Source organism: Lynx canadensis, chromosome A2 (genome assembly GCF_007474595.2).
Source record: "Lynx canadensis isolate LIC74 chromosome A2, mLynCan4.pri.v2, whole genome shotgun sequence".
Taxonomy (NCBI): Eukaryota; Metazoa; Chordata; class Mammalia; order Carnivora; family Felidae; genus Lynx; species Lynx canadensis.
The window spans coordinates 69,601,282-69,629,223 of NC_044304.2; the positions used below are offsets into that span (position 1 = coordinate 69,601,282).

A 27,942-nucleotide genomic window follows, 5' to 3' on the forward strand; every position below is an offset into this window, starting at 1 on the left:
ATAGGGAACAGAGGAATAGAATTTAAAATAATTTTAATGTTTATTTATTTGTAAGAGAGAGACAGATTGTGAGTGGGGGAGGGGCAGAGAGAGAAGGAGACACAGAATCTGAAGCAGGCTCCAGGCCCTGAGCTATCAGCACAGAGCCCGACGCGGGGCTCAAACCCATGAACCACAAGATCGTGACCTGAGCTGAAGTTGGACGCTTAACCAACTGAGTCACCCAGGTGTCCTGAGGTTACAGAATTTTTTAAAAACCATTCCAAAAAGAGGGATTGTTGTATAAGGCAGGAACTGCATCCCTGGTGGCACTGCTAATTGTGTAGGTAAGGAAGGAAACATCAGTGATAGGAGCCCTTGTGAAACCAGAATGGGTATGTGAATCAAAGGAAATCTGGTCACCCCAAGTCACCATATACGAATAAAGTTTGTCACTTAGTAAGAAGAGGATGCCCTTGAGATGAAGGCTTTTTTAGCTGGGAAAGATATCCTCATCCTTTCCCTCTTTTAGAGAATCTTCCTGTTAATAATAGTTGATTGAAAAAAATTCATCTAATTCAAACTTAAGGAAAAAATTCAATTGTATACATAATATTAGAAAAAGCAGGAATATCACATGTTGTTAATAGAAGAAAAAACATCAGGAAGATACCATTACAATGTGGAGAAAATTTGCAGCATTTTCAACAGTGATTTTGGAACTTACTTAAGCAATTGGGTCACAAAGCAGAACCAAGGGAACTCAAAAAAGAGATGGAAAGACAATGACATAATGTGAGGCTGAATAGTGATACTACAGAAAGCACAGCAATACCATATAAATGGAAAAAAAAAAAAACATAAAATGAAGAGAGTTCTAGTTTCTGGTCTGGGATGCAATGACTTTAGAAGTTGCCATTGCACCCTAACAAGTAAAAATCTGAACAAACTGAGAGAAACAGTTCTTACAGCCGTCAGTATGGTGAGGTCATAGAACAAATGGCTACACCAAAAATAGAAGAGATAAACAGGGAGAGAGAGAAAAATCACAGTTTACTGGAGAACAGATCCGCAAGAAGAAACCTCCATGGGAAGCTGTGTGGGGAAAAGAAATTTAAACTTTAACTGATGAATTTCTAGAGGTCGAGTCTGAACGAATACGAGAGTACAAAAGCCTCTAGGTAGACCCAGTTATGAGGAGGCTTCCACACTTTTTTGTGAGGTCAACTCCGGGAGATCTCTCAGGTCCTCACTGTGGATACTGGAGAACAATCCCTTTGTGCTTCTGGAAAGGGGAGGGAAAAGGAACCATTCTGAAATATGCCAGAGCAATCTTTTTCATAACAAGACCAGCCCTCAGGAGAAAAGTTTTTACCAGAGCCTTACCCACTGGAGTTTTATTGAACCCAGACTTCCCTGGGGGAAGGGAAATACCCAACTCCAGCCCCCTTATAACTATCCTGTCCAGCCTACAGAGAAGAAAACACTGAGAAGCTCTAGTGAAGTTCATAGTCCAGGGGCATAGACTCACAAAAAGACTAAGACCTAATCATAGAACCATAGAAATCTCCCACTCCCCTATTCCTTACTACCACATCACTAAAGGACGAGATACTGCAGTTTCTTTTACCCAGTACATTATATCTACCTTGCATAAAAAATGACAAGGAATGGGGCGCTTGGGTGGCTCAGTGGGTTAAGCATCAGACTCTTGAATTTGGCTCAGGTCATGATCTCATGGTTTGTGAGTTAAAGCCCAACATCAGGCTCCATGCTGACAGTGTGGAACCTGCTTGGGATTCCCCCCCCCCCCCCCCGCCCCCTCACTGCTCCTTCCCCACTTGTACACTCTCTCTCTCTATCAAAATAGAAGAATAAACTTAAAAAAAATTACCAGGAATACTAAAAGGCAAAAAAATAAAATAAAACATTTTGAAGTGAGTAAATAAACATTAGACCTAAAATCAGATATAGCAGGAATGTTAGCATTATCAAACCAGGAATTTTTAAATACTATGATTAATATATTAAGGATTTTAGTGAAAAAAGTAAACATGCAAGAATAATAATGTAAGTAGAGAGATGGAAATTCTTTTTTTTTTTAAGTTCTTATGTAAATTCCTGTTACCAGAAGTCCTAACTAATGCAATGAAACAATAAAAGGAAATAAAAAAGTATACAGATTGGGAAGGAAGAAATAAATCTGCCCCTGCAGATGGCATTATCATTCTATGTAGAAAATCAGAAATAACCCAGGGGCTCCTGGGTGGCTCAGTTGGTCAACTCTTGATTTTGGCTCATGTTATGATCCCAGGCCCAGGGTCATGAGATCAAGCCCCACATCAGGCTCTGTGCTAGGCATGGAGCCTGCTTGAGTTGCTACTCTCTCTCCCTCTCTGTCTTTCCCTCACCTGCTTTCACTCTCTTGCTCTCTCTAAAAAAACAATAATAAAATAAAAAAATAAATAAAAAATCAATAAGCACTTACTGCAAAGTTGCAGGATATGAGGTTAATATACAAAAATGAGTTCACTTCACTATATAACAATAATGAATAAGTGGAATTTGAAATTAAAACCCAATATCATATATATTAACACCCCCCCAAATGAAATAGGTATAAATTTAACAAAGTATGTACAAAGCCTACGTGAGGTAAACTACAAGTGTCCTATGAATGATATCAAAGGAGAACTAAATAAATAGAAAGATAGTCCATGTTCATGGATAGGAAGACTCAATATTGTCTTTTTTTTTTTTCACCTTGATATATAGATTCAATGCAATGGCAGTTAAGATTGGAGCAAGTTATTTTGTGGATATTGACAAGCTGATTCTAATGTTTATATGGAAAGGCAAAATATCCAGAATAGCCAACTCAGTATTAAAAGAACAAAGTTGGAGGAGTGTTACTACCTGAAAGTAGGACTTGCTATAAAGCTACAATGATCAAAACAGTGTGGGACTGGTGCAAGAACAGACAAACAGGGGTGTCTGGGTGGCTCAGTCAGTTAAGCATCTGACTCTCGATTTTGACCTCAGGGTCGTGAAATCGAGCCCCACATGTAACAGGCTCCATGCTGAGTGTGGAGCCTGCTTGGGATTTTTTCTCTCTCTCTCTCCCTCTGTCCCTGTACTCTGCTCATGCTCTTTCATAAAATAAACTTTTTTTTTTTTTTTAAGAACAATAGACAAATAGATGGATAGAGTAGAATAGAGAGCCTAGAAATGGACTTGCTTAAATGTAGTTTAGCAAATATAGTCCACTGGTCTTTGACAAAGAGGTAAAAGTAATACAGTGGAGCAAAGATAGTCATTTTAACCAGTGATGCTGGCACAACTGGGCATGCACATGCAACAAATTACTTTAGACACCTTTCAAAAAACAGAATTCACTCAAAATGGATCATAGGCCTAGATGGAAAATGGAAAATGATAAAGCTAGATGATAACATAGATGAACACCTAGATGGCCTTTTTATATATGACACCAAAGGCATGATTCATGAAAGAAATAAATGATAAACTGGCCTTTGTTAAAATTAAAAACTGCTCTGAGAAAGATAATGTCAAGAGAATGGGAAGACAAGCCACAGACAAGGAGAAAGTATTTGCAAAAGACATTTTTGGATTTTTATGGAATATACACAAAGAGCTCTTACTACTCAATAAGAAACAAACAAACAACCCTATTACAAAATGTGCAAAAAAACTGAAAGGACCCTCACCGAAGAAGATAATACAGATGGGAAATAAGTATATGAAAAGATGTTTAACACCTTATGTTATTAAGTGATTGTCAAAATCCAAAACGCTGATGATACCAATTCCTGGTCATAATGTGGAACAGAACTCTTATTGCTAGTATATATTTAGTTCCCCTTTCTCCACATCCTCACCAACATCTGTTGTTTCCAGAGTTGTTAATCATAGCCATTCTGACAGGTGTGAGATGGTATCTCATTGTAGTTTTGATTTGTATTTCCCTGATGATGAGTGATGTTGAGCATCTTTTCATGTGTCTGTTGGCCATCTGGATGTATTCTTTGGAAAAATGTTTGTTCATGTCTTCTGCCCATTTCTTCACTGGGTTATTTGTTTGTTGAGTGTTGAGTTTGATAAATTCTTCATAGATTTTGGATACTAACCCTTTATCTGATATGTCGTTTGCACATATCTTCTCACATTCTGTCAGTTGCCTTTTAGTTTTGTTTATTGTTTCCTTCAGTGTGCAGAAGCTTTTTATCTTGATGAGGTCCCAATAGTTCATTTTTGCTTTTATTTTTCTTGCCTCTGGAGACATGCCAAGTAAGAAGTTGCTGCAGCTTGGTGGAAATGCAAACTGGTGCGGCCACCCTGGAAAACAGTATGGAGGTTCCTCAGAAAATTAAAAATAGAACTACCCTATTACCCAGCAATTACACTACTACGTATTTACCCAAAGGATACAAAATGCTGATTTGAAGGGGCATATGCACCCCAATGTTTATAGTAGCACTATCAACAATAGCCAAATTATGGAAAGAGCCCAAGTGTCCATCGACTGATGAATGGATAAAGAAGATGTGTGTATGTATATATACAATGGAATACTACTTGGTGATGAAAAAGAACGAAATCTTGCCATTTGCAACAACATGAGTGGAACTAGAAAGTATTATGCTAAGCGAAATAAGTCAGTCAGAGAAAGAACAAACTGAGGGTTGCTGGAGGGATGGTTGGTGGGGGAATGGGTAAAACAGGTGATAGGCATTAAGGAGGGCACTCTTTGGGATGAGTACTGGGTGTCATGTATAAGAGATGAATCGCCGGGTTCTACTCCTAAAGCCAAGACTACACTTTATGTTAACTAATTTGAATTTAAATTAAAAAAAAAAAAAGAAAAAAAAAGAATTTTGAAATAAACAGAAGAATATGCATCAGAGACTGAATAAGCAACTCTAAGCCTAACATAAAGTTGCTATCTGGCCATTTACAAAAAAAAAAAAAAAAAAAAAATAGGTCCCAACCCTATAGTGGAGAACTAGCTAAAATATTGAGGAAACACAGGCATAAGCTTATGGTAACGTTGATTACTTATAATCATAGACTTAAGATTCAAACAAGTTGCAGATAGGGAAAGAAGACACAGAAACATGATAAATGAAATGGGGAAACAATTGAAACCAAGGAAATTTTAGAAACCACGTTTCTTTTTACTGTCTATAAATTTATTTCACAATATGTGTGAAATGGATAATTCTTGTGAATATATAATCTACTAAATCTCAGCCTAGAAGAGGTAGAACATCTAAAAAGACAACTTCCAAACAAAAATTTGAGACACATTTCTTGCTTGATAAGGAATTCAGATTAATTGTTTTGAAGGTGCTCAATAAGCTGCCAGAAAACACAGAATGAAATCAGGTAAACAATACATAAAAAGTTAAGCAGAGAGATAGAAACCATAAAAAAAAAAATCAAAGAGGAATTGGGGAGCTGAAGAATACAATGAATGAAATGGAAAAATGCAGTTGAAAGCACCAACAGCAGAATGAGGCAAGTGGAACAAAAGAATCTGTGAACTTAAAGGCAGGATCATTATACTTATCCAGTCAGAAGAGAAAAAAGTAAAAAGAATGAAAAAAGAGTGAGAAAGCCTCTGTGAATTATGGGATATCATCAGGTGAAACAGTGTATGCATTAGAGCAAGGAATTAGCAGCAAGGAATGAAGCCAGAGGTATCATTCTGATTTCATAATATATTGCAACGTTATAGTAATCAAAGCAATATAATACTGGCATGAAAACAGACACAATAGCTGAATGGGACAGAATCGAGAAGACAGAAATAAACCTATGCATAAATGGCTAATAATCCTTGACAAAGGCAACAAGAAAATCATCTCTTCAATAAATTGTATTGGGAAAACTGGAGAGCCACATGCAACAGAATGAAACTGGACCCCTATCTTTCACCACTCTCAAAAATTAGCTCACAATGGATTAAAGGCTTTAAATATAATGCCTGAAAACTCCTAGAAACATATGTAGGGGAAAAGCTCCTTGACATGGATCTTAACAATGATTATTTGCATATGACACCAAAAGCATAGGCAACAAAAGAAAAAATAAACAGGTGGTACTACATCAAACTAAAAGGATTCTGCACAGCAAGGGAAGCAATCAACAAAAATGTAACTCACAGATAGGGAGAAAATATTTGCAAACCATGTTTATGCTAAGGTGTCAGTATCCAGAATATATAAGAAACTTATTAGTAAATAATAATAATAATGGTGATGATGATGATAATAGTAATGATTTAATTAAAATGGGCCAAGGACCTGGGTGGATAGTTTCTCAAAGAAGGCTTATACAACTGGCTGACACATACACAAAAAAGTATTCAACTTCACTAATTATCAGGAAATGCAAATCAAGACCATAATAAGATATCACCTCACACCTATTAAGATGGCTTTTATCAAAAATAGAAGAGATGACAAATGTTGCCAAGGACATGGTGTAAGGGGAACCCTAGTACACTGTTGGTGAGAATGTAAATCAGTGCCGCCATTATGAAAAACGCAGGATGGAGGTTCCTCAAAAAATTAAAAATAGAACTACCAGATGATCCAGCAATTCCACTTCTGGGTATTTTCCAAAGGAAAAACTTAACTCAAAAAGATGTATGTAGGGGCGCCTGGGTGGCTCAGTCGGTTAAGTGGCCGACTTCGGCTCAGGTCATGATCTTGCAGTCCGTGAGTTCGAGCCCCGCGTCGGGCTCTGTGCTGACAGCTCAGAGCCTGGAGCCTGTTTCAGATTCTGTGTCTCCCTCTCTCTGACCCTCCCCCGTTCATGCTCTGTCTCTCTCTGTCTCAAAAATAAATAAACGTTAAAAAAAAATTAAAAAAAAAAAAAGATGTATGTACCCCTATAGTCATTGGAGCATTATTCACAATAGCCACGAGATGGAAACAACCTTAGTACATATCGATGGTTAAATGGGTAAAGAAGTTGTGATACCTACCGATATCTAAATCTGTATCTACATCTATACCTACATCTGCATGGATGTAATGGAACATTATTAAGTCATGAGAAAGAACGAAATCCTGTCATTTGTGGCAACATGGGTGGTCCTAGAGGACATTATATGAAGTGAAATAAAGGAGACAGAAAGGAAAAAATTCAGTGATCTCACACATGTATAAATTCTAAAAAAAAAAGGAATTGAGCTCATAGAGACAGAGTTCAGTGGTGATTACCAGGGCTGGGGTGGGGAAAATGGGAGAGGTGGTGGTCAAAGACTACAAACCTTCAGTTATAAGACACATCAGTTCTTTAGATGTAATGTACAGCATTGCAACTATAGTTCATAATACCGTATTATATAATTGTAATTTGCTAAGAGTAGATCATAAGTGTTCTCATCACACACTTTAAATAAATGGCATGCGAGGTGGTAGATGTGCTAACCTGGTTGTGGTAATATTTTCACAATGCATAAGTATATCAAATCACTCTGTTGTACACTTACATATACACAATTTTGTCAGTTTTGTCTTAGTAAAACTAGGGGAAAACAAACAACAAACAAAAAAAGACAATTTCCTTAAAAGAACAGGAAATCCCAGTGCTACTTTTTTTGTGAGACTACATCAAAACAAAAAGCTTTTGCATAGCAAAGGAAACAGTCAACAAAACTAAAAGACAGCCTATTGAATGGGAGGAGATATTTGCAAATGACATATCTGATAAAGGGTTACTATCAGAAGTATATCAAGAACTTAAACAGCTCAACACCAAATAAACAAATAATCCAATTAAAAATGGGCAGAAGACATGAACAGACATTTCTCCAAAGAAGACATCCAGATGGTCAGATGATCAACAGACACATGAAAAAATGCTCAACATCACTAATTATCAGGGAAATGCAAATCTTAACAGCAAGGAGACATCACCTGACACCTGTCAGAATGGCTAAAATCAAAAACACAAGAAACTAGTGTTGGCAAAGATGTGGAGAAAAAGGAACCCTCTTGCACTGTTGATAGTACAAGCTGGTGCAGCCACTCTGGAAAACGGTATGAAGTTTCCTCAAAAAATTAAAAATAGAATTACCAAATGATGCAATAATTTCACTACTTGAGTATTTATCCAAAGAAGACAAAAACACTAATTTGAAAAGATAACATGCATGCCTATGTTTATTGCAGCACCATTTACAATAGTCAAATTATGAAGCAGCCCAAGTGTCCATCAATAGATGAGTGGAGGGGCGCCTGGGTGGCGCAGTCGGTTAAGCGTCCGACTTCAGCCAGGTCACGATCTCGCGGTCCGTGAGTTCGAGCCCCGCGTCAGGCTCTGGGCTGATGGCTCAGAGCCTGGAGCCTGCTTCCGATTCTGTGTCTCCCTCTCTCTCTGCCCCTCGCCCGTTCATGCTCTGTCTCTCTCTGTCCCAAAAATAAATAAACGTTGAAAAAAAAAAATAAAAAAAAAAAAATAGATGAGTGGATAAGGAAGATGTGGTGTATATATATATGTGTGTGTGTATATACACATATATATATTTGTATGTGTACATGTACACATATGTACAATGAAATATTAGCCATAAAACAGAATGGGATCTTGCCATTTGCAACAACATGGATAGATCTAGAAGGTATAATACTAAGTGAAATAAATCAGAGAAAGACAAATACCATATGATTTCACTCATATGTGCAATTTAAGAAACTAAACAAAGGAAATCAAAACAAACCAAAAAAAAAAAAAAAAAAGGAAGAAAAAGAACCAGACTCTTAACTACAGAGATGGAGATGGTTACCAGAGGGGAGGTGGGGGGAGGGGCGTGAAATAGATAATGGAGATTAAGGAGTGCATTTGTGATGAGCAGTGAGTAATGTATGGAATTGTTGAATCACTATATTGTACACCTGAAACTAATATAACACTGTACCTTAACTGTACTGGAATTAAAAATAAAATAATAAAAAAAGAACAGGAAGTCTCAGTGTTCCTTTTTTTTCTTTGCTCCTTTTAAATGTTTCAAAAGATAGGAAAATAAGGAATACTTCCTGTTATTTTATGAAGCAAGGATAATACTGGTACCAAAACTGACATAAATATTTACCAAAAAAATAACCACAGCTCAGTCTCCCTTACTAATTATTAATTTGATAGTTAAAATGCTACTTTGGCTTATAAAATAGGTTTATATATTTTAGATGTTTATACTGAAATTTTCAAGGGCAGAAAGTTAGGATGTCTTTTAAAAAAAAAAATAGTTTGCCTGTCATTTACTTTAAAATGTTTAATCAGTGGAGTGCCTGGGTGTCTCAGTCAACTGAATGGCCAACTCTTGATTTTGGCTCAGGTCACAATCTCAGTCAGGGTTGTGAGATTGAGCCCTGTGTTGGGCTCCATGCTGAGCATGGAGCCTGCTTAAGATTCTCCCTCTCCTTCTCCCTCCCTCCCTCCCTCTCTCACTCTCTCCCTCTCTCCATCTGCCACGTTCCCCTGCTTGCTTGTCCTTGCTCATAACTAACTAACTAACTAAATAAATAAATAAATAAAATATTTAAGCATTGAATACATGTAACTATAGGTTTTTAGGGTCACAAGCTGACCACATCATCATTCTATTTTTACGGATTTCTCAGTCAATCATGAAGTACTTATTTGTAAACCTTCTATAGTGATTATGTTTGAAATTTGTAACTTTTAACTTGCTTTCTATGTTTATAATGTCAATTTTTTGAATACAAAAAAACCTTAACTCTAGGAGTTTATAAGCAATTCATATGGAAGGCTATTTTTTCTAGGCTTACAAATATGGTACTTTTATAGCTGTTCGACTTAAAAGCTTTAAAGAAATGAGTAATGAGAAAAGGTCTTTTCAAATATATGTAGAGAGAGAGATGTTAAGAATTTGAAAGGGAAGTAGGATACCCTGAAATGGAGAGTTAAAGAAAAAAGAAACTACCTATTTAGAGAAATGTAAAAAGCAAAATGCATAGTGTACCATACAAAGATGTTGAATGACCATGCTGTGTCGTGCACGTGAAACTGCTGTGACATTGTGTGCCAGCTATACTAAAGTGAAAAAATTAAAGCAAAATGAAAAATAATAGAAATGAGAGTGGATATTAGACAAAGAACATAATATTAGAGAATCCCAGTTGAAACATGAATAAATATTTTGTGTGTCCTTTTCACCATCATATCATTTCCATCAATACTTTTTCTGCAGTATATTTCAGTAAGTATGTATTTATACAGATTCATTTCTTTTACTTAGCTGTCATAGTGACTGGGGTCCAGGAATAATAGCAGGCTTTCAGAAGCCGAACAGGTCATCTTCTATAGGTTTCCAGAAAAAGGCTCCTCTCTGGTTCACTTGAGTGCCTGGATTTGTTCCTTAATCTAAAATAGGAAGGTTGTTGGGGCACCTGGGTGGCTCAGTTGGTTGAACGTCTGACCTCAGCACAGATCATGATCTCATGGTTCGTGGGTTCAAGCCCCGCATGGGGCTCTGTGCTGACAGCGCAGAGCCTGGAGCCTTCTTTGGATTCTGTGTTCCCTTCTCTCTCTGCCCCTCCCCCTGCTCACCTCTGTCTCTCTCAAAAATAAAAACATTAAAAAATATTTTTTTTAATAGGAAGGTTACATACATGATAAACTCTGTCTTCTGTGTTCATTACCTTACTCTGCATCAGATAGCTAGTCCGTAAACAGTGAGTTGATCACTGGTTGGTTGGTCATTTGGATATGTTGGTCACTAAAGAAATTGAAAAATTGTGAGAAATAGGAAAATTGGAAAGAAGAGGGTGTAAAATTTAGAAAGTGATAATTTAATTTAGGATGAGATAGGAGGAAACGATGATATGAGAAGTAAAAAGGATCCAAGTTAGCTTAAAATACAGAGGAGAAGGGATAAGATCTTAAAATGAATGTACAGAAAATGGGAGTGCGTGGGAAGTCATACATTTTACCTTGTCTAGGAGGTATTGAATCACTATCAGAGCAATTAGTAGGATAATGGATTTAAACTTGGTTTAGCCTTTTCTACCCTGAGTTTTTTTTTTTTTTTTTCTGTTTTTATTTTCCTTTTTTTTTTTTTTAACTTGAGAGACAGAACGATAGAGAAAGCACAAGTGGAGGAGGGGCAGGTAGAGAGAGAGAGACTCCCAAGCAGGCTCCACTCTGTCAACGTAGAGCCCAATGTGGGGCTCGATCCCACGAACCATGAGATGATGGCCTGAGCTGAAATCCTGCGTCAGACACACAACTGACTGAGCCACCCCATCTTTCTGTTTTTAAAAGATGTATCATGTGTAATTTGTTGGATGAGGCTCCTTCAGAAACAGGTTTTATGTAGTTTTTCGTGTAATCATAAAATAACATCCTGAAGGTGAAAAAGAAAGGTAATAATGCTTTTCTTTGGGGGTGGGGCATTATTCTAGGCATAGCCCTTTTATACCTGCAGCTGTACCGGGTCACATGTGACCAGACCTACCTGCTCAGATCCCTGGATTATGTAAAGAGAACACTTCGGAATCTAAATGGCCGCAGGGTCACTTTCCTGTGTGGAGATGCTGGACCCCTTGCAGTAGGAGCTGTGGTGTATCATAAACTCAAAAGTGATTGTGAGTCCCAGGAATGCATCACAAAGTGAGTTTTTAAAACTGGAAGTATTTTCTCTAAATTCTCAATTCAAGGTGTTGCTGTAGAAAGATATTCAAAAAGGAAATTATTTTTTAATTCATCTCTTGTTGCAAACAGGCCTTTCCAAGAAGTGAAGAGGTTATATATTAATTGGAACATAACGATAAGATCACATGTCTCCTTTCTATCCAAGCCTGTGTCTGCCTTCATTTGGGGAGCAATAAACATGTTACTTCATGTTACTTTAATCTTTTCCTAAGTAATCTTGGTTGCCTTCATTGCATGAAAATTAACGTCTATGCCTTAGGTTCGCTATCATAACTAAGTTATTTTTAGGTTCAATTGTTTTGGAACAATTAGTGTAAAACTTTTATTGCACCTAAAATAACTGGTTTATATTCTCTTTTGAAGAGGGAGAAATCAGGGCTCACACCCGTGGTCTGGTGGAGTGTGTGGCACATGCTAGTTGGTTGATGTTTTTTGGAAGACAGAATGACTAAAGCTAGTTCCCAAGCATTGACTACATTTTAGTACTCTTTTCTTTTAAATTTTAAATCATTCTGATTTTAAAATTGAATATCATCCCTTACATCGTTTAGACTAGATGTAAAGTAGATTGTTTTTGTTTTTGTTTTTTTTATTCTGAGAGAGAGCAGGAGAGGGGCAGAGAAAGAGGGGGAGAGAGAGTCCCAAGCATGGTCTGCAGGGTTAGCACAGAGCCTGATGCGGGGCTTGAACTCAGGAACTGTGATATCGTGACCTGGGCCAAAGTCGGGCGCTTAACTGACTGAGCCCCCCCAGGCATCCCTAAAGGTAGATATTTTGAACCGAAGGGTGTTTTGTTATTAATTTGATATCTGAGAGAGAAATTAGTGTAGTGGAAAAGTTTTGGTTGTTTGGGTGGGGTGGGTTTGTTTTTTTTTTTTTTTTTTTCCAGTATGTTGTAAAATCGGTTTTAAATTTAAAGTAACAGGTAATTCCTAAAGTGATGGGGTTATTGACAGTTTCAGGAAGAGGTATCTCAGACACTGTCCAGGAAAACAGAATTTTTCTTGTTGGGTAGACTTCTGCAGCTCCAGAAGACGATTGTGTGCCGAGATTCGGACCTTCCCGATGAGCTGCTCTATGGACGGGCAGGTTATCTGTATGCCTTACTCTACCTGAACACGGAGATCGGCCCGGGCACCGTGTGTGAGTCAGCTATTAAAGAGGTACAGTGGGGTTGCCGGCAACGGTGGATGCGCACTCCTGTCTACCATCCCAGCCTGTCAGCACAGAGCAGCATTAGTGGCTGGACTCTGCTTCTGGGTAGCAGTAATTTCTTAAGGGATGTCATAAAATCACTGAATAGCTCCTCTTTTTCCTTTCTAGGTAGGTTTTGTAAAAATCAGTCCTCTTAGGCCACTATTAATTCACCTGTTTTTACTAGAACCAAACAACAGCATCTCTCAAAAGATAGGATGTTTATTTCTGGTCATGAGGTATCTGAACTGGTTAGGCAGTCCTGGGAATATGGCTAAGGATCCAGGTTCTTCTGTCTTGTTCTGCCATGTCCTAGGGGCAGGCCCTTATCTGCAAGACCCAAGCTACTTGAGCAGCAAAGCAGCTTGTTTTTTAAGGCCACAATCTAGAGGTTGTCTGCTTCACTCCTGCTCACACTTCACTGCCAGAACTTGTTCAGAGGACCGTGTCTGTCTGTAGCTCAGAGCCCAGGTGCCCAGCGAAAACTTGGAGCACTGTTACCAAAAGTATGAGGGGAGAGAGGATATGAGGAAACGGTTTGTGTCTTTGCCATGTAGTCATTACAGGTATGATATTCTTTGGATTTAACTAAAACCCTGCATGCTGCGGGCATTTCATTAGCCGTTCATAAATAAGGCCAGTTCCTCCAGCCTTTCCTGGAAGATGTAGGGCCGGTCTTTTGGAGAAAACATTGAAGTTACAAGGCAACTAAGCAGTCTGGGAAAGTTCTTTTAGGAAGTTTTTCTAGATTCCAGTGAACTGTTCACGCAAAGAACTTTTAATTTCTTGGTTTGACTCCCTGATGTCTTTTTCTACTCTGAGATTGTCTTCTGATTTCTCTCTGCCTCTATTTATTAATTTATAAAGTAAAGATAACGGTGCTATTCACTGCTTACAGATTTTTGGATTAAGTAATCTATGTAAAGACATGTTGTTAATTAGACAAAAACAAGATACTTAACGCTGTCTTCGTAATCTCCGTAGGTAGTCAATGCCATTATTGAATCAGGCAAGACCCTGTCAAGGGAAGAAAGGAAGGCTGAGCGCTGTCCGCTGTTGTATCAGTGGCACAGGAAGCAGTACGTTGGAGCAGCCCACGGCATGGCTGGAATCTACTACATGTTAATGCAGGTAAATAGGAATACTCTGGAATACCAATACAGTGACTACAGTATAAAATATTTGATCAGATGGGAAATGGGGCCTGAAATGTTAGTGTAAATCCAGCAGACTGAAATTAAATAAGGATCCTACACTGAATCATGGATATTTATGCTCTGCTTCATGAACCCCAAGCAGTGAAGTCCAAGAGTGTGCGTCCTGCATGCACTTTTGTACTGGGTTAGTGAGGTGCCTGCTGCCCGCATTTTTCTTCTATGTCTTTCTGCTCATTGTAGTAGGAACTCTTTGAATGGAGGGAAGCAGAAAAAGCCTCCAGCATCCAGACTGGGTAGAGACTTTCTCTTTCAGATACCCCCAACTTGGTGTCAGTTGTGTTCTAAATTTTCAACTAGTTTACTGTTGTCGCGATGATCTGGTCTCTCAATCATCCGTGACATCTGCTGAATTAAATACTCACTTCCATCAGGCAGGCAGAGACCCCACCCCAAATATTGCTTCAACCTGCTTCCAGCCCCATGGCCTGGACCTCCCTTCCCCCCTGTAGACACAGCCTACTTTTTTTTTCTTTAATTAAACCTTTCTTTATCTACCACACCCATAAAAGAGTAGTTAATTAATGCTGAAAATCGTGAAGCTGGTAAGTCAAGGAGCATGGATTATTAGAATTTAGATCTTTTTTACTAAAAATCTTTATACTTCTTTTTAAAAATTTTACTTCACATCCTTTTTGAAAGCCTACTCCATCATGGGGCACCTGGTGGCTCAGTTGGTTAAGCGTCCAACTTTGGCTCAGGTCATGATCACACAGTTTGTGAGTTCGAGCCCCATGTCGGGCTCTATGCTGACAGCTTGGAGCCTGGAGCCCTGCTTCGGATTCTATGTTTCCCTCTCCCTTTGCCCCTCCCCCACTGATACTATTCTCTTTCTCAAAAATTAAAAAAATTTTTTTCAAAAACTTACTCTATCACTAAGGGAAATTCATATTTAAACAGGGCTAAACCCCCATTTTCTGGTAACTAGTTGTCGTTGTTTATTCTTGAAAAATAAAACATATACTCCAATTCGTGAATTTTCTTTATAGTGCAGACACGTGTTTCCAAAGTAACTAGAATTGCATTTCATTTAAAAATAGCACTGTTGGGGCGCCTGGGTGGCGCAGTCGGTTAAGCGTCCGACTTCAGCCAGGTCACGATCTCGCGGTCCGTGAGTTCGAGCCCCGCGTCGGGCTCTGGGCTGATGGCTCAGAGCCTGGAGCCTGTTTCCGATTCTGTGTCTCCCTCTCTCTCTGCCCCTCCCCCGTTCATGCTCTGTCTCTCTCTGTCCCAAAAATAAATAAACGTTGAAAAAAAATTAAAAAAAAAATAATAATAAAATAAAAAAAAAAAAAAATAGCACTGCTATTCTGGGAAGTTGGTGATTTGTGTGTGTTTTCTGTTTCCCCAGAAAAATGTTTTGACACTAGCTTTTGAAACTTTTCTTCTTAAGTGACACCCTTATGGGAATCATAACCATATGAAAACCACACCAATAAGACATCACTTAGTTTAGATTGAGGTGTCTAGGTTAATTTTGTTAGATAATAAGGGTTTCCTTGAGAGAAACACAGGTCACAAAATTGTCCCTTTGTCTGCTTTTAAAGTGAAGAACATGGCACCATTATTTACCCAGAATTCTGTATGGAAATCAGCGTCGGTTTTCTTGTAGCAATCTCCTAAGCAGCTGTGTGCCAAAGCTCGCTCACAAGGGCCAGGTACACGCGGCTCTTCCCCCACCACCCCTGCGTTTAGTGCCAGTCTACCATGCAGCCGTGGGTCAGTGTGGCGGTGGAAGGTTCTCCCATGCAGTTTCATTTGGAAGGCTGTCACAACAGTACACACAAAAAACTTTTAAAACATGACTGAAACTCTACTTTCAAGATGGCAGAATAAACACATTTCTCCTCTTGAAAATCATCCCAAAACAGCAAGGACAACAATAAACCAGAAACCTAACTTCCTTGATGAGACTAGGACACATCTGGAGCCCCAGACTACAAATGTGTAGACTGAGAGTAGATGAAAGAATGGCAGGTGACCAGGCAGGACAGAGCAAGATCACACATAGGTGTCTCAAGAAGAGGATGCCAGCAAGAAGCAAGCTGGTTTGTCCTGTAAAACCCAGCACTCAGGAACTTAATGTGCCGTTACTATCAAAGACCGAGAGACATGTGCGTGTGGGGCATGGTGTTTGGGCAGCGAGGGGGCTTCTTTGAAAACTTTATACAGAGCAGTTGGACTTCTGCCGATAAGATCACCCTGCACAGTGACTGGCCCTCCCCTAACTCCTATTGGAGACAAAAGGAAATGGCCTGGAGAAACCGAACCAGATCTTTCAATTCAAGAAAGCCGGTGTAGAGGACAGTTGAAGTGAAGCGTAGAACTGAATACAGGGGGCTTGGCTGGATGTCTTCAGGGTGTGAGGGGAGACCTCCCTGTCCCCACGGCCAGCATCACGCACTACCGCCTCTCTTACCCGTTGGCATCACTGCCTTCACCTCACGAGGGGGGTTGAAGTGGGATGTTTTGGTTGTTTTTGGAGAAACCGCTCAGGTAAAGGTCTACAGATACAGGTGTTTCAAAGTTCCCACTAAAAATGTTAGCTAGCTGTCTCTGATAGTTAATACTGTGTTTCAGTTTGGCTGGGCCAAAGTGTCCAGGTATGTGGTCAGACATTCTTCTAGATGTTTCTATGAGGGTATTTGGGGTGAGATTTACATTTAAATGGTGTAGGGGCGCCTGGGTGGCTCAGTTGGTTAAGCATCGACTTCAGTTCGGGTCATGATCTCACCATTTATGAGTTCGAGCCCCACATCTGGCTCAAATTCTGTGTCTTCCTCTCTCTCTGCCCCTCTCCCACTCACTCACTCACTCTCTCTCTGTCTCTCTCTCTGTCTCTCAAAAATAAATAAACATTAAAAAAAAATTGAATGGTGTTAGAACGTAAGGGAAGGGATGGTAAAGTATCCCCCAACTGAGAAGGCAGAAAACAAAGTAGGCCACTCCATGGAGTTTACACAGACTTTTCTCCAGGGTACCTTACTGACGAGGGTCGGGGTGGGTGGGGGGGAGTGTCAGTAAGGGATGATCCATGGCACCTGCAAAATTATTTTCTGCAAAGTCCAGACCTTAGTCCGTAGATTTTGTGGAGGGAGAGGACATGCAGAAGAGTGTTGCAGTGAGATCAGAGGGTTTCCACACACCTCAAAGGGCTTGCACACACCTAATGGGCAGCTACCCTTTAGTGAGATCTCAGGGCCCCACCTGTGCATCAGGAAGGGGAAACACTGTGTTATCTCTGACAGACTCCTGGGAGGCTAAAACAGGCTTCCCCCATCCTTGCCGCAGCAGTTATTTCTAAGGAATGTATATTAATCTCCAAGTGGCCCAAAATTCACGGCCACAAGAGAGGTCCCTGAGCAAACGTGAACAAGATGGAGTCGGTGTTGTTGGCACTCTTACGAATGCATGGACTTCTTCTAGTAAAGAAGTTTGCCCTCCGCAGTGTGGGTGGGCCTCATCCAGTCAGGTGAAGGCCTACCCTGAGCAAGAGGGAATTCTCCAGCAGATGGCCTTCGGACTGTCTTCAACGTCGAAAAAAATTGAAACAAAAGGTCTATCCAACTCTTAAATAACCAGATAATTGAATTAATTTTAATTTTAGATGCTCCTCAGTATTCCAGGTAATCGATGCTTTATTATACTAGCTACAGTACAAAGGCTTAAAAAAGACATAAGGTGGGGCGCCTGGGTGGCGCAGTCGGTTAAGCGTCCGACTTCAGCCAGGTCACGATCTCGCGGTCCGTGAGTTCGAGCCCCGCGTCGGGCTCTGGGCTGATGGCTCAGAGCCTGGAGCCTGTTTCCGATTCTGTGTCTCCCTCTCTCTCTGCCCCTCCCCCGTTCATGCTCTGTCTCTCTCTGTCCCAAAAATAAATAAACGTTGAAAAAAAAAAATTTTTAAAAAAGACATAAGGAAAAAGAAATTAAATGTTTTGTTTTTATTTGTTTAAAGCCAGCAGCAAAAGTGGACCAAGAGACCTTGACAGAAATGGTGAAACCTAGTATTGATTACGTGCGCCACAAGAGATTCCGATCTGGGAATTACCCTTCGTCGTTAAGCAATGAGACCGATCGCTTGGTCCACTGGTGCCATGGTGCCCCGGGCGTCATCCACATGCTTACGCAGGCTTACAAGGTCAGTACTCCCATGTGTACCACAAGCATTTACTGTTCAGAGCTTCAGTTTTTCCACCAGGTTCTCAGTTAGATTTTGGCCAGCACATTTGATTGCAAACTAAAAGCTTTTTAGAATTAATGTTTTTACAAAATGAAGTCTCCCTGTTTCACTTGGTCACTCCTATGGTTGGAGCTATAAGTGTGTGTGTGTTGACAGCGATTATATTCACTTGTAAAAGAAAATCTAGCCAAGGGCAGAGTAATGATTTTTATCCTGAGTGTGAATATCCAGTAAGGCAATAGGCACTATTATAACCAAATGCTTTTTTGTTTGACTTCCCATCATTTTATTTTCTTGCTTGAATAAGCCTTTATTGCTGGACGATGATGCTTATTCAGGGGCTTTTAAATTTGAGTTTAAAATTGTTATAAAATTATTCATAAGGGATGGGTGTGATGTTCAAAGTTTTACACATACGGAATATTATCTGAAAATAGGCAGTACCTTTACTGATTTCTTCTGGTACTGTCCAGATGCATTTGGGCACAATATTAAGAATACATTTGATTTCTCTCCTGGACTAAGAATTATCTTCTAAGTTGAAAGCAAACAGTGCTGCTTCTTTGTTTTCTGGTGTTTTTTAAATGTGTTTTCTTAATATTTTATTACATAGAAGTTGAATTTACAAACAGCTTACTATATTCTATAACCCTTAAGTGTTTTGTCCTTTCTTGGAAAAAATAATGGATGTTCTCAGAGAAAAAATGTTTCCAAGCACGTTTTTTAGGAGACTTAACACATTTTATTACTTTTTTAATTTTTTATTTGAACATAGTCGACACACGATGTTGTATTCGTTTCAGGTGTACAACATAGTGATTCCACAAGTCTATATGTTCTCCCAGGCTCACCACAAGTGCGGCTACCATCTGTCACCATACAACACTTGTATAGTATCTTGGACTCTATTCCTTAGGCTGTGCCTTTTATTCCTGTGACTTACCCCCCAGCTGGAAGCCCGTATCTCCTACTCTCTTTCACCCATGTTGCCCGTCGCCCCACCTCCTCCCCCTGGGCAACCATCAGTTCTCTGTATTTGCAGGTCTGATTCTGCTCTTTATTTTATTCATTTTTCTGTTTGGAGTCCACATACAAGTGAAATCATATGGTATTTGCCTTTCTCAGTCTGACTTATTCCACTTAGCACAATACCTTGATGGTCCATCCATGTTGTCCCAGATGGCATGATTTCATCCTTTTATGTGGCTGAGTAATATTCCATTATATATTTTATATATATATATATATATATATATATATATATATATATAAAAAAACACAAACATACCACATCTTTCTTATCCATTTGTGTATCACTGGGCACTTAGGTTGCTTCCATATCTTAGCTATTATAAATTTTTTTAAATGTTTTTACTTATTTTTGAGACAGAGACAGAGCATGAGCAGGAGCAGAGAGAGAGACACACACACACACAGAATCTGAAACAGGCTCCAGGCTCTGAGCTGTCAGCACAGAGCCCGACGCGAGGCTTGAACTCACGGACCACGAGATCATGACCTGAGACGGAGTCGGACGCTTAACCGACTTAACCAGGCACCCCTAATCACTTTTTTTTTTTAATTCTTTTTTCTGTGTAACTTTAAGTTTCAGATGGATTTATCTTTTGTCTTAGATTCATGTTTGATTTTGTTTGTTTGAAGTAAGCTCCGTGCACACCCTCTTAGCTATTATAAATAATGCTGCAATAGACATAGAGTACACATACCTTTTTGAATTAGTGTTTTTGTTTTCTTTGGGTAAATATTTAATAGTAGAATTATTGGATCATATGGTATCTCTATTTTAAAATTTTTGAGGAACCACCATACTGTTTTCCATAGTGGCTAAACCAATTTACATTCCCATCAGTAGTGTACAAGGTTTTTTCTTCTCTACATCCTCTCCAACGTTTGTTATTTCTTGTCTTTTTTATTTTAGCCATTCTCACTGGTGTGAGGTGATATCTCGTTGTGGTTTTGATTTCTGTTTCCCTGATGATTTGTGATGTTGAGCATCTTTTCATTTGTGTTGGCAATCTGTATGTCTTCTTTGGAAGAATGTCTATTCAAATCCTCTGCCCTTTTTTTTATAAGTTTATTTGTTGATTTTGAGAGAGAGAGCACAAGCAAGGAAGAGGCAGAGACAGAGGGAGAGAAAGAATCCCAAGCAGCCTCTGTACTGTCAGCAGCAGAGCCCAACACAGGACTCCATCTTACAAACCATGAGATCATAACTGACTGAGCCACCCAGTTACGCCCTCTGTGCATTTTTTAATTGGATTGTAACCAATGCTTTTTTCATAATTTTATTTTTTAAATACATTTTTATTTATAATATTTGATGTTGGAGGTTGTTGCTCATATATCAAAGTATATGACAATAATCACAAAGATTGATTAGTGTTTTGGCAAAATCCCTTAGTTTTGAGGAAGTAGATGGAATTAATGAAGCAGAATTCACATTTCTACCTGAAAATAACAAGAGAACTGGTCTCTGAATCAGTTTTATTTTCCTCTTGTGACTGACTATGTATCTCTCATAATTTAGTCAAATTTTTCAGAATCTTTTAGTCTCCCTACAATAGTAATAGCTAAAATATTCAAATAATATAAAATTCAGGTATGAGCATTCAAGAAAATAGAAAGTTAGGATATTTGGTAAGAGCAAGGCACAATGAAATACACTGGAAATCAGACGAATTTAATGATTCGTCTTCTTAACTATTAATACCTCAGCCTTTAAATTAAAACAGAATTTTGTTCAAGTCACTGCCTCCCTGTATTGGAGCTCTAGAGCAATCATTGGAACTTCAGTGACATAGAGATAAGTTTATAATATTATAAATATCCAACCATAATATCTAAGTATATTGTTGACAAACAAGGACACTCTGATATTCAAAACAGATGTAGGACTTTGTTAAAATATGAAAGCTTTTGTTTGCCAGACTCCCTTTTCTCTTTCACATTAAAGGGGATAAACTGTAGAGGGGGGCACTCCTGGTGGCCCATAGTCTTGGCTTCTGAGGGTCTCCCCCACCCCCACCCGAGCCAGTGGGAAGCAGTAATGAGGCGTCAGGGCTTCCAGCGGGGCCGTCATCCTGGGGAGGTCCATGTCTATTAGCCCTGCTGACCGTCACCACCATCCGTTTGCACCTGTGCTGGTCACACGTAGCAGAGCTCTGCTCCTGGTTGTGCCACAGGTGGCACAGACCCCCTGCTGCCTGTGCGGCTTTCACTCAGAATATCATTTGAACGCCTGTCCTTGCCCTGCTTATTCCAACACAGAAATTCCTGTCTTCTAGAAAGTGTGGAGCAAAACCCGTTAAGATCCCATTCTTCATCACTAAAACTTAATTTTGTCCATTTACATCACCAGTCAAACATGAGGGCGAGAAACACCAGAATCTTTTGGGGAAGAGGGCATCAATGGCAATTTGAAAAGGCTTCTAGGGGTGCCTGGGTGGCGCAGTCAGTTAAGCCTCCGACTTCAGCCAGGTCACGATCTCGCGGTCCGGGAGTTTGAGCCCCGCATCGGGCTCTGGGCTGATGGCTCGGAGCCTGGAGCCTGTTTCCGATTCTGTGTCTCCCTCTCTCTCTGCCCCTCCCCCGTTCATGCTCTGTCTCTCTCTGTCCCAAAAATAAATAAAAGTTGAAAAAAAAAAAAAAAAAGAAAAGGCTTCTAGAACATAGTTTTACAATTAGGGGTAAAAATATATTTTCAGAGTCAGAGAGTAGAGGGTGAGATTTTTGTTTGGCCGAGACAGAGGGTGGTGTGAGCAGGAGCGGGGTTGGAAGTGCAAAGCTAGAGAAACACAGCTCTAGGCACCATTTTCTCTCATGTTTTTGTTAACTCAAGAGGGTCTGCGTTCATTGAAGGGGTCTCAGAATTAGGAAGTGCTTACATTGTGTGTAATAAGTTTTCAACAGATTCTCATGCTGGCATGTCAACTCATAAGTTCTTCAAGAATGCTTATGAAAGCATAAGGCTTTCATGTATTTGAAAATTTATTAATATCCTTCACACATGAAACTATAGGAGCACCTGGGTGGCTCAGTTGGTTCTATGTCCAACTCTTGATTTCGGATCAGGTCATGATCTCATAGTTTCTGAGTTCAAGCCCAGCATCAGTGTCAGCGCTGACAGTGAGATTCTCTCTCTTTCCCTCTCTCTCTCTGTCCCTGCCCTGCTCACCTTTTCTCTCTCTCTCTCTCTCTCTCTCTCTCTGTCCCCTCCCTCCCCACCCACCCCTCAAAATAAATAAATAAACTTAAAAAAAACTATAAATTGAGTGGAGGCTCACTTAATTTGTTTTCCCTTCCTATAGATGCTAATCAAGTTGCAGTGGGTAGTTGAGTGTACTCCACTTTGTATGAACATGTATTATTTGTTAATTTAAAATTCTATAGTAGTTTAGATGATCCTTGAAAAAAATGTCAGGGTCTTAACAATATGCTGTGTTAGGAATTTTATTAATTTCAAATGACTTTCTAACAAATTATGTTTGTAGACACTATAGCTGGAAGCTATTTTGCTGAATAGTTATAATCAGTTCTTGATTATCTGACAGTAAATTACAGGTAATGATAACAAATTCTACCTTCTTCTAACTACACATATGGACCCTCTGGTATTAGCAGTTTGTATGGATTCAGCCACTATAAACAAATGCCAACATTGGTCAGATGAAAATTGTATTTGGAAAGGTATTTACAAATACGATGCCAACAAAAACCATGTAAATCATACCAAAGTGGTATCAACGTAATGTTTCGATTTCACGCTCAAGTGTGAAACCACTATGCCTTCCCTACTTCTGTACCTACGTGCTGGCACCGAAAACCCCAGAATAGAATTCTAGCAGAAATGCTCCCTGATGGTCAGCTGTTGACCATGCATCAGAAAATGTTTTCATATAAACTGTGTTCCAGAGGCTCCTTTGTAAGTCAATTATTTGAAATATGGAATACTTAGGGGTGCATATCAGACTCACCTGGAGAGATTCTTTCAGACTCTACTTTCTTTCCTCCTTCCTCAAGATCATGATACCTTCCTAAGTTTAAAAGTCACTTCCATAAACATAGCACAGTTTATTAATTTGTTTTCCAGTTTCACTTATTTTAATGAATAAGCTGCGATGAACACTTGTACAGGTCTTTGGGGCCAATACCTGGGAGTAGAAATGCTGATCAGAAAGTAGCTGCAGTTTTGTAAGAAACTGCCAATGCTTTGCACAGAGTAATAGTTGCGCCTTTTATAGTCCCATCAGCAGTGGAAGAGGGTTCTCCTCATCTTTGGCAACAGTTGGTATTCTAAGTCATTTTGATTTTATTCTGGTGGCTATTTCATTGTAGTTGTAATTTGCATCTTCCTAAAGATTAATGATGAGCAGATTTGCCTGTTCATGGGTGATTTGTATATCTTCCTTTGTTAAATTATCTCTTCATTTCTTTTTCCCATGTTGTTTTATTCTTTTATCTTTTTATTACTGGGCTGTAAGAATTCTCCGTATCTTCTGTTACAAGTCTTTGTCAGGTTATATGGTTTGGAAATAATTTTATAGTTGACCTAATCATCATCTTTATGGTATCTCTGGATGAAGAGAGTTTTCGATTCTGATAAAGTCTGTGTTTTATCAAGTGTTTTTAATGGTAATTTCTTTTTGTGTCTTGTCTAAGAAATTGTTAAGCTAAAAAATAAAACAGCCAGTTATTTTACCAGCAAAATGGGCTTATTCAAGAACAGCAGAGAATTACATCCTGGCATGTGCAGGCTATGGCAAAACCACAGGCAAGTCCAACAAAGGAGAGAACCGTGTTATGGAGAAGGAGGAAGGGGGAGGACTTGTTTTGAATGTAAGTCCATTAGGAAAAAGCAAGAGTTCAGAGTGATGACAGCTTCTCATTGGCTGCGTTGCAGGGGTAGTCGATTTCTTGTAGAAGACGCAATGAACCTTATTCCCTGTTGGGGCCTGTAATTGATGATTCTTTTCTGTTTCCTCTTCTGGTGGGGTCTGGAATTGACAAGCCTTCCTGGAAGGGACTTTAGTGCTGAGGCTTTTCCCTTCTAACCTCCCAACTCCACTTTAGTGAGATTTCCCTTTATCAGTTGTCACAAAATTTTACTTACCCCCAGATTATACAGAGAATATTCTCCTACAAACTGCACAGATTTAGATTTTACATTTAGAACTATGAACTATCTCCAGTTAACTTTTGTATGTTACGTGTATATTTTGTATATTAGGATTGTGCATGTGAGGTAAGAAGAGTGTGTCTTTGCTTTTGCTTTTAATTTTTTTAATGTTTATTTTTGAGAGAGAGACAGAGACAGTGTGAGCGAGGGAAAGGCAGAGAGAGAGGGAGACAGAATCTGAAGCAGGCTCCAGGCTCCGAACTGTCAGCACAGAGCCCGATGCGGGGCTTGAACTCACGAACCCAAGATCATGACCTGAGCCGAATGAGCCGAATGCAGATGCTTAAGTGACTGACCCACCCAGGAAGCCCAAGAGAGGTTCTTTGTTTGTTAAGCATCAGGAAATCTGATTCTTTCTACACTGTTTATTGAAAAGACTTTTCCCCCCCATCTGATTGACTTGGTGTCATTAATACGCATAAGAAGCCACTGAGGTGAGGAAATAGTATCCTTTTATAGTTGAGAAAACAGACCTAAGAAGTTCAGTGATTTGTCCAAGGCCACACAGAGCTGAGATTCCAACTCAGGCAGTCTGACCCCAGAGCCCACATCTCAAATGGCTTTCATGGGTTAGTCTTGCATCTGACTCTGGTAAACAGACTCTTGATCAGGAATAGTGAGTAACATGCAAATGACCCTCTCTTTTCCCTCCTCCTACCCTCTACAGACCCTGATTCACACAGTTCACCCTTTTTTTTTTCTTTGAGGTCACTACTAATCACTGACAAGTAGATGAATCCTATTTGCTACCCCTAAAAAGATCAGCTCTAATGACCCCCTTGCCTCTAATTCATTGCCCAAAACTCATTTGCAGTAGAATGGAATGAGGTGATAAGCAAGTGGAGATTACAGACAGCAGATTCCGAGGGAAGGACTATAGAAACAAAATTAATGAAATGTGAGGAGAAAGAGAAGACAGTTTAAAAGGGAATATGAGGAGGCAAAAAAAAACAGCTTCCTCTTACCAGGCATTTGTCTTTGCTGAGCTCGTTTGTGTCTGTCCATATAAACCGCTAAGTGGAATCAGTGCCATTAAGTTCTGCAACCCAGGCATGTCTGCTCCAGCAGGAGGCTGTGTGCGGGTTTCCCTGTGATAGATCATGACAGATCTCGCCCGCCCTGATAGTGCCAGGCCATCAGGGTCTTACTGATAATGTGGCTGACCCAGGATGTTGAGTATTCGTCAAAACGTCTTACCAAAGAGTTTCTGGTAGCTTTTTTTTTTTTTTAAGTTTATTTATTTTGAGAGAGAGACAGAGAGAGTGGGGAAGGGGCAGAGAGAGGGAGAGAGAGAATCCTAAGCAAACTCCACATGGTCCGCACAGAGCCCGATATGGGGCTCAAACCCACAAACCACGAGACCATGACCTGAGCTGAGATCAAGAGCCAGGCGCTTAACCAACTGAGACACCCAGGTGCCCCATTTTTTTTTCTGACATCTTTTATTCTGATTTTTTAAACTAAATTTTAGAATTACTTTTGCAGAAGCCTGAACTAGGAGGACAAGGGGAAGAGATGGGTAGATTGTGAGGTGCTGCACCATGGTGTTGCTGGGGGTGCTCATTTTACCCCAGGAGCCACTTCAGGTTTCCTAATGTTGTGTAATTTACTAACCAGAAAGGAAACTATTTTACTAACTTACCATTCAAAACATCTTTTTTTTTTTTTAATTTTTTTAATGTTTGTTTATTTTTGAGAGAGAGAAAGAGAGCACAAGTGGGGGAGGGGCAGAGAGGGAGGGAGACACAGAATCCGAAGCAGGCTCTAGGCTTGGAGCTATCAGCACAGAGCCCAACACGGGGCTCAAACCCACAGACTGAGAGATCATGACCTGAGCCAGAGTCAAACGCTTAACCCACTGAGCCACCCAGGCACCCCTCAAAACATCTTTTTAACACTGCTTTACTTTTCATTGCCCAGGTCTTTAAGGAGGAGAAATACCTGAAAGAAGCCATGGAGTGTAGTGATGTGATTTGGCAGCGAGGTTTGCTTCGCAAGGGCTATGGTATCTGCCATGGGACGGCTGGGAACGGCTATTCTTTCCTGTCCCTGTACCATCTCACACAGGACAAAAAGTATCTCTACCGAGCTTGCAAAGTAAGGAGCCTTTATGTAAACAACATTTGAACACTCGGGAAAGCGTACGCAAAATCCAAAAATACAGTTCCTCTCCTTTCTTAACCTGTTTCTCCCTCCACGGTCTCCCCTGCTTCTCCTGGCATAGCCATGCCCTAGCCTGTCTGTGCCCTGTTGACCCCTCTCTGGTTGCCTGGGAATCTTCTTTATTAGATTCCTGGCGAATTCATTGCAATGTCTTGTTTGTTGCCTTTTCACCAAGTGAAATCTCCGCTCTTAAATATGCTTCCTCTTAGTTTGCAGAGTGGTGTCTAGAATATGGAGCACATGGGTGCCGCATTCCTGACAGACCTTATTCTCTCTTTGAAGGTAAGAGCGAGCAAAAAAGCTAGGTTTAAATATGTGGGTGGGTGAATTTGGTCCCCCTGTCCCTGTGCACTGGTTCTAGTCCATTTATTCTTACTTGAATAATACCTCCACAACCATAAAATAACCTGAACCAAGTAGTTTGTTGCTGAAAATTATGAGTCTCTTTGCCTTACTTATTTTGTGTACCTGCGAATGTCCTTCAAATATTTCTTGATCTTTTGTCAAGACTACATGCAGACAGAACATGGGATGTTTGCTAGTCAGTAATAGAAGAAATAAGAAGTTTGCTCCTCTGCATTTCATCTGTTATGTTGTGTACGTATAATATTGATCTATTCACAGGAAACATGTTTAGTTATTTAAATACATTTAACTATTTTAGATATATAAATAAGTATGAATAATTGATATTAGTAACTCGACAGTATTAGCAGTTAGAAGTAGTTGTAGTTGGTAAAAATAATAGCGTACAGAAGAAAGTTCTGAAGAATGAGCAATGACAGGAAATACAATAATTCTGCTACAAGCTAGAGAATATAATTCAGGAAAACAAAATAGAAATCCTACGAAGAGGACTCCTACATTTTTTACATTTATAGTGTGTGTGTGTGTGTGTGTGTGTGTGTGTGTGTGTGAATTGGATAATTTATCATTTAAGCCACAGAAATCAAAGGGCAAAGGATAAATTGATGATAACTTTTAATAACTTGTTGCTCTAAAAGGTACATCTTATATTAATTCCAAAGTAAACTTCAGAAGGTATAAATGATTGAATATTTTTTTAAATCAAATAAGTGGTGTTGAATTTTGTCAAATGCTTTTTCTGCATCAGTTGATACGATTATGTGATTTTTTTTCCTTCTTTAGCTTATTAACATCATGGATTATTAAATATTAAGCTAGCTTTGCATTTGTGGGATAAACCTCATTTGGTCTTTTTATATATTGCGGAATTGCATTTGCTAATATTTTGTTGAGGATTTTCACATCTATATTCGTGAGAGATATTGGCTTAGACTTTTCCTTTT

At 39.4% G+C, this 27,942-nt stretch overlaps 1 protein-coding gene across 1 annotated transcript in view; it reads left to right on the forward strand.

Moving 5' to 3' along the window:
* LANCL2 (LanC like 2) overlaps nucleotides 1–27,942 on the forward strand; it is a 61,359-nt gene that overhangs the window by 28,473 nt on the left and 4,944 nt on the right. Inside the window, exons 3-8 of the mRNA XM_030307688.1 lie at nucleotides 11,436–11,643; nucleotides 12,701–12,848; nucleotides 13,864–14,010; nucleotides 18,049–18,231; nucleotides 26,390–26,566; nucleotides 26,842–26,914. Coding sequence (XP_030163548.1) covers nucleotides 11,436–11,643; nucleotides 12,701–12,848; nucleotides 13,864–14,010; nucleotides 18,049–18,231; nucleotides 26,390–26,566; nucleotides 26,842–26,914 — 936 coding nt within the window. The remainder of the gene's footprint in view (nucleotides 1–11,435; nucleotides 11,644–12,700; nucleotides 12,849–13,863; nucleotides 14,011–18,048; nucleotides 18,232–26,389; nucleotides 26,567–26,841; nucleotides 26,915–27,942) is intronic.